At 37.5% G+C, this 8,019-nt stretch overlaps 1 protein-coding gene across 4 annotated transcripts in view; it reads left to right on the forward strand.

The window, feature by feature from the left end:
• The window catches only part of LOC108687377 (octopamine receptor Oamb), a 137,730-nt gene that overhangs the window by 115,450 nt on the left and 14,261 nt on the right, over positions 1-8,019 (forward strand). For 2 of the 4 annotated variants that reach the window (XM_018193098.1, XM_018193099.1), the window contains exons 2-3: positions 1,139-1,586; positions 6,344-7,708. In XM_018193098.1, coding sequence (XP_018048587.1) covers positions 7,448-7,708 — 261 coding nt within the window. In that variant the 5' untranslated portion in view covers positions 1,139-1,586; positions 6,344-7,447. Of the gene's footprint in view, positions 1-1,138; positions 1,587-5,121; positions 7,709-8,019 lie in introns of those variants that run through there. The other 2 variants (XM_018193100.1, XM_018193101.1) reach the window with 2 other exon arrangements.

The raw sequence follows: 8,019 nt of genomic DNA on the forward strand, positions 1-8,019 counted from the left end.
TTAAGAGTATTTTTATTGATAGTGTTATCGCACATAAACAAAATTTTTTTGCGTTAACGAGTAGTTTTATGTTTTATATTTTGAAGCTTAGAATTTCTCCTTCTCATTCTTGAATGAGGAAAAATTTTGCAAATCATAACTTTTATTTTTTTCCTGAAACAAGTATAAACAAAATACAATTATTAGAAATGAAATGTGTAATTATATAAAATGTGTAATACTATTAATCTCAGCACATATTCTCTGTTTTTCGCTCACAAACTTTGTAAAAATTTTCTTTAAGTTTCAGATACTCTATAAAAATTCTAACTAATGAAAGTTCCAGAAATTATTTACATGATCATAATACAGAGAAAAAATATTTTATGTATTTACAAAAAATTTGTTTAGAATAAAAAATGAAAAAAAATTGTATTTTTTATAATTAAAAATAGAAAAATAAATAAAAAACTTTAGGAAGGTTCAACGTTTAATATACCTTTAATAATTATATTAATTAAGCTCAATCTATTTGCATGTATAATATGAGGCAAAAAAAAAGACGTTTATCTTGAAAAAAGAAAAAATATTATTGATTAATCTTCAAAATAACTTCTTCGTAAGTTTGAACACTCTATTGAAGAAAGTAATTATTGTTACCCTTGCATTAGATTTAATTATTGTTTTATTACTATGTGGAAAGAAATGATTTTATTGAAATATCTATAAATTTAACTAAGAACAAATGAAAATAATTTTGTTGTAACCATTAAAATAATTATAGGAAACTCAAGCATGAACAATACTGCAAAAATTTTTATATTCTAGCAATGTACTTGAACGTTTTATGCAATTATTTTATCAACAAAATTATTTTTTTCATTCGTATCTAAATTTTCCAATACTTCAGCAAAAACTTACTTTCTATGTAAAAAACTTAGAGACAGAAACAAGAGATTTTCTCTTCGACAAAATTTATTTCGTTAAGTACGAAGAAAACGTAACGTTACTGCTTAATAATTGAATATTTTTTTACAAGTACAGTCTCGTCATTGTTTCTCTTCGAGATTAAATTGCTTCGCCGATTGCACTCGTCGCCAATTGATATTAAGCCCTTGCCGCAGTAACAATGAGATTTTTCTCATGCTTTCTTTTGCAGACACTACCGTTCGGTGGGCGGAATAAACGCGAGAGTGAAATAAATCATCGAGAAGTGCGTGCCCGTGGGATGCACGCGCATTACCTCGAGAGGATCTCCATCGTCGAGCCAGAGTCGATCGGACGAAATAATGCGATCGAAACGTATCAAGAAGGCGGCACTTTTCAGATTGCTCAGATACAGACAGTGCGCCAGGTGCCGACAGATAACTTAGTGTATCCGAGAGTATTCGAGACGATAGGTCGACGAGAATAAAGAAAAATAGGAAGCGTACGAGAGCACATGAGACTGATCGCCATCGCGGCAATGATCGACGAGCGTAATTTCACTTCATTGGCTGTGATTTTTACTCCTAGACCAGAGGCTTGACGCGTGAGAATTGTTAAGACTGATCAAAGTAAACTGCTCAGTGACTTCACCGAGAAAGTCTGCAACATCATTCTACGACGTAAGTTGTGGGATCACACAAATCAATCATATATAAAAGCACATATATAAATATTATATTGTTAATGTAAACGTTAATTACGACCTAAGTATTGCCTGTAATTTTTTAAAAACTTCTTAATTAATCATCTCATCGAAGATAATTATCATTTTCGCGAAAACACGCGTTACTTTTCTTGCGTTCGCATTTTTGTAGCGTCGTAGAACGCATCGGTTGACGATACAAACGACAAAATTCCCTTCATGGAAAGTAAGATGCACACGTGTGAACTCGGTACCGCGTTGATAATTACGCGCGCTATGAAAGTAAATACAATTTCCCTTGCATCATAGATATATTCATCAGAACTCGGTGTGTTCCAACTCGCGACTAATCGTGGTCGATTTTCTCATATTGTTCTCTCTTTTGCCGTTATTGAAAATCGAAATATTTCAAGAAAGACTTCTCGCGAAGCGTTTCTCGTTGAGAATTTGGTCGGGATTTGCAATAACTTTAGTCACATCAAGTGGAAAAATGAAGGACTACTTGGAGGCTTGCCGAACTTTGAAGAGGAGGAATCGCCAGCATTGAGAAATTTTGAGTGGCACTTAGAAATAGTCCAATACTTAGACCGTGCAATAATTATTTCGCTGCATCGGCAGAATTAAAAGTGTCATGCCGTCGTCTTTGTAAAGCTATTTGGCGCCTCAATGAAATTGAAAAAACTTGCGAAACTTTAAAATGCTTTGTGACATCCAGAATAATAATAGATGGAGAGTAACAATTAAAAAGTGCAGGCAGTCGAGAGGAAATATCAGAAAAGAAAGCGGAAGAAGAAAAGATGAAAAGCAAGAGTTATTACGATCGAGCGAGCATTTTAAATGTTTGGATTGAAAGAGAGGAAAATTGGATTGAAAGAGAGGAACTGCAGAAAAATTGAGGAGAGGGCAATTAAGGAGGAGAGAATCGAGTAAGGACCGAATGGGAATCGAAACGTGAAAGGGTAGAAACGAATTCAAATGGATGATTCGGTTGAGGTTCAGTGTATCGCAGGAATAGAAGTGAAGAGAACAAAACGGGATTTTATTCGGTGTTTTAGTGAAAATATGTATCTGCGTAGTGATTAAAATAAAACCGAAGAAAATTTAGTTCTTTTAGACTGAAAATCAGCGATAATTAACGCAATTGTATAATTATTTAAACTAAATTTTGCGAGAGGAGCGCTGAGTTTTTCGACGTATATTAGAGAGAGATATTTTAAAGATATTTCAGCGAAATTAGACCAGAAATTGCGAAGTAATACGGATGAATATCGTACTTTAGAAAATTCGCTTAATTAAAAGTCCGCCGATTATTTTTTAATCGGTGCTTCTATAAAGTGCTGATTAAGTATCATAATAATACTATAGTAGTAGTATTATTCAGTTCCATATCAAGAATAAGCCGGACTTCCGCAATACGGGAGAGCGATAGTGAAACTCATCGAAAATTCATCCGGCGTTTTGCGCAATTCGAGGAATAAATTGCGACCAAACCAAGAGGGATCGTTGGAAATTCATTCGGCATATCAGATTCTCGCGTAGAAGCGAAGTAATTAAAGAAAACCCGTGAGAATGTTTAGACAACCACGAAGAAGGATAATTAAAAATTCATGTAACGTTTTAGCTCCTTTTTCTCTTCGTGAAAGGTGTGAAGAAAAATAATTGGCAGTCCATTGGACGTCTTAATTGACTACGAGAGAAAAAAAACATTAAGAAGGAAGATATTGGCTTTGATTCCCGGGAAGGAAGGGGCGAAATTCTAAATGATTAATATAATGAAATTAGTTTGGTATATTTGAGCGGGAATTTAAATGGTTGAATTAAAGATTCAATCGGTTACTTACACGAATTAGAAGGTACGAACGAATCGCCTTCGACAAGTCATTTGAACCATTTATATTTTATTCGATTTCGAGGGAAACATATAATGCAGTGAAAAATCGATGCGCAGAGGAAACGGGGGAGTTAAGGAAACGCGTGAGAAATGTCAATGTGAATGTGAAAAATTATTCGTAACAAAATCCAACGCGCTCGAGAGGAAGACTCGTTCGTGAAGACTGTTGAGGAAGAGAAAAACTGTCGGAAAGAAAAAGCACGGAAAACTAAAGAAATTCCAGAGCCTGTCAAACGATTCCAAGTTTCGCGGTCTTTCCGTTCGGTAAAAATCGATCATTGAGAAATAAAATCTTTCACCGGTTTGTTTTGCGCGGAAGCTACTACAGAAAATATTAATTCGATATCGAAAGTCCCTGACAGCAAATAAAACCCACCCATCTACCCACGTTCGAAAAAAGAGTGGACAGAGGATCGTCGGAAAGGGGAGGCGTGCGAAGTCATTTAGCGAAACTGATTTACGCGGAATCTACACCCTGGGAATTTTCAGTATCCCCGGCATCGATCGACTTTTGCTACGCCCTGCATTTCCGACACGTCGACAAACGATCACGAGAGATCACGAAAAGCTGCACCAAAAATTCGCTGTTCTCGCTACTCGGGGCGGAACGTGATCGTACTTCAGGAAGTCGCCGAAAAGTCAGACATCGTTTTATTTGCCCTTTTCCCACATAACGCCAGTGAATAGAAGTTCTGTGAAAAGGAGTGAGTACGAGAAGAACACCGAGGGAAAGGTTGCAATTTCCGGTCGACCACGTAACGGTAAATTCATTGCGTCGGAAGCGTAATCCTGAGGGACGAGCGCGCGTAGAGCATTCTGAATCGAGATTTCTTGTGGATGACTTAGGGCACAAACGCGCGTCCCACGGCGCTGTTCGTTAAGGATAACACTTGAGTTCTTCATCCTTTTACTCCATTTATCGGATATGATTGAAGACGATGAGAAAGTACCAGCGCGAAGAACAAAATGGAAGAATCCTGACTCGCGGCACGAATCGTAAATAGGCGAAAATGTGATTGTCAGGAGGACTTATGTTCTGTCGAGCATACGTTTTGTCACAGTGGATTATAAGGAACAGTCGACATAAGAGAGAGTGCATGAAGATCTAGTGAAGCATATATAACGCAGAAGCGAAGTGAGAAATGAAGGAATTTAATCGAAATGATAAGAAGAAAAGTAATTTTTACTACATCTTTTTCTTTCTCTTTTCATCATTCTCGAAGTTGTTAAATGAATGATGGAAGCATCTGATTTTTTCGTCTTAAGGAGCAATTATTTATACACATTCGTAATGGAGATTCTCTCGGCATGGAAAAGAGTCGGTAATTGAGAATTAAGGTTTTTTATTCGACGAAAAATCGTGAAATATTCGTTATTGAATTGTTGGAAACGTAGTCTCAGCCGCAAAATGAGCAACAAGAATTACTGATCCGATATCACTCAATGTCGAGAGAGAAGCAATAGAGAAAAATAATTTTTATTCGTAGGGATCGCGATCATAATCTGTTCGTGCAGAAGCGTTCGATCGTGCGTGTTCAAATGTGAAAGTTCAAAGCGTTCCGAAAACACCAATAAAAAGAACGTATCTTTTTTAGTGAGCCATGACTTGGAAATTGGTTTAACAGTATATTGTAAACTGTCAACTTTTCTTCTGCTAAAAAAGAACATTTTTAGAGTTCTTGATTATATCTATTATATTGCCGCGAGAGAAATGCATCAATGCATCAATCTTAGAAAACACAAGATATCTTTCATTCTGATATTTTTTGTGGAAAAAGAGTTTCGTGTACTTCTACAGAATTTGTATATTTGCAAAGCAAAAGTATCGTGGACAATTAGGACTTCTCGGAATCACCATCGATTTATATAAGGAAAATTCGCCCACAGCTTCCTGGAAGCACTTGATCGCATTTTATCAAATTAGGAATTGGGAAACGAGGTGAAATTAGAAGAAAAGGAGTATCTAACGAGTCGTTTCGACATCGGTAAAATTCGTGATAAACGCCAATCGACGCCTAATAGAGGCGACGACGCTGTTTTCAATTCCCGTCGGGATAACGTCGGTCTCTCGAGCGGAACGAGCGACGGAAAACTTCTGTCGGATTCGATTTCGTAACGGGAAGAGAAGCACCCTCGCGGGTGGCCGAAGACGGTGATAGAGGGTCGGTGGGTTACGGGGTAGATACGTGATCGTCGTGAGATGGCTTGTGCGGAGGAGTGAAAAGTGCAGTCAAAGCAGTATAGCGTGGCTAAAGCCTCCGGAAAAGAGATTGCAGGCCACTGCAAATTTTGATATATCCGCGGCGAGGGAAAAAAAAGAGAGGGAAGAAAGAGAAAAAAAGAAAGAGAGAGAGAGAGAGAGAGAGAGAGAGAGAGAGAGAGAGATGAGAAGCAAGACATATGCTGCGATAGAAGAAGAGAAACTGACAAAAATCAAGTAAGCGGTGTCAGCGCGTCAGGGGACACCAGATATATTCCCTTTCCTGTATTACTACTGTCTTTTTTTTTTAGGAAAACGCTAATGGATCGGTGGTACGTGGATCGTATGACAATACAAAACTCGATGACGGAATATTAGGGCGATTTCATCGAAATGGTTTCCGTCAAAGCTTCGACTTTCTGTGCGTTGCGTCAGCGGGATCGCGCGAGATAGTATTGAAATATTTGTAGAGTCACGCGATGATTTCATTCGATTGAAATAGTATCAAGTATAAACACGGACGAGAGAATAGTTGCGTAAAATTCGAATGTAGATAATTAAACGTATCCAGGGAAGTAACTAGGAAATTCGTGTTGTGAATTATAAAAGAGTTGATTGATTGACGTCAAGGCGATTGTTGCAGATCGTGTACTCGAAATTCGCGACGGTAGGAAAATGGAAGCAGTGACAAGTGAGCCACACAGATATCCGAAACACAAACTAGATCGTAGTTTGTTAAATTCGATAGTCTCGGCGAGCTGTCTAAAACAACGTGCTGTTTAAACGCTGCGTAACGTTAGACATCATCCGAGATGCAACACTAGCGACTGCGTGTATGCTGAGAGCGAGTGTTATCGATTATCCGGAGATAACGTTTTGCGACCCTGTTTGCGACCACGAAACTAAAGCATCGGATTGACTATCGAGCAGTGTATGATCAAGTGTTTCGGCAAGCGTGTATACGTGCACATTAACGAGCTTATCCGACCGTAATCGTGGAAATATTGATGGAAATCCACGGGAATTGGTCTTCAGTTAACGACTGCGTTTGACGAAAAATTAGAAATAATTTCTGAAATAAACGAGAAAGGCAAAGAACTTTATTGTAACAGTTAACACTACGTTGATAGTATAAAAAACAAGTGTAATTTATTTCGCAAACTTAAAATAGTATTTAAGAAAGTTCAGTGACAATCTTGATCAATAATTCAGCAAACGAGTTGCAATTCCTGTCGTCATTCTGTGTACATAAAGATACTTAAATTAAATGGCGTAATATAAAGTTGCTTGATGTAACATCTTGACGATACTCGCGTAAGATATAAATTAATTGAAAAATTAATTAAGAAAATAACGTAATTAATCGATAGAATAATATACGAAGAAAGCGTGATTGTTCCTCTTAGGTTCAAAAACCATGGTTCAAAAAACATCGAGCTTCCTCCAGTTCTAATCCTACCATCGAATGAATCGATCAACCAGTCATAAAGTCTTCACTTATTATTTCTGATAGTGCGAGAGGATTGTTGTGTTCTGTGAAAACTGCAAAGACCATAGTGTATTTAATCATTCTGAGTTACATTTAAGTGTTAACACAGAAGAACCTTGATCCCGTTACGACGGCTCGCGATGCTTCACGCGTCCTACCGAATTCGCATCACCTATCGTCGGCATCGTGTCCGATACCTTCTGGAGTCCTCCGACAGGATCACATGGGCGTACCTGAGGACCACGAGAGTTAATTAAAATGCGAGACCTGAATGACACCGCATGCGCTGCTTTGTACAACGGCGTCGAATGGTCAAGTCTGTGGAACGTAATTACCCTAATCGTTCTGGCGATCATCGATGTTATGGTGGTGGTAGGAAATGTCCTAGTCATTCTGGCCGTCTATTGTACCAGCAAGCTGAGAAACGTGACGAATATGTTCATCGTGAGTCTGGCGGTCGCCGATCTGATGGTCGGCGTCGCTGTCCTACCGTTCAGCGCAACCTGGGAGGTCTATAAGGTAAGATCTTTTTCACTACGTTAATTGGCAGTAGAATAATGAATAGGTAGAGGAAGGTCACCAATACTAATATATCACTTTATATTTAAATATTTCTCAGAAACAGAAGCTAAAACTAAAACTTTAAAAACATAATTACAAACTAAAAAAACATAATTACAAACTAGAAAAACTGTCTACTATCAGGTAACTACTGTTTGCAATTTTGCAATAATTAACTTTTTTGTAAAATAAGTAAAAATAAGTGTCTAACAAAATGGGTCCCGCAGTAAATAATGCCACATTTTATATATATATATATATATATATAT

The sequence above is a fragment of the Atta colombica genome, unplaced genomic scaffold, assembly GCF_001594045.1.
Source record: "Atta colombica isolate Treedump-2 unplaced genomic scaffold, Acol1.0 scaffold205, whole genome shotgun sequence".
NCBI lineage: Eukaryota > Metazoa > Arthropoda > Insecta > Hymenoptera > Formicidae > Atta > Atta colombica.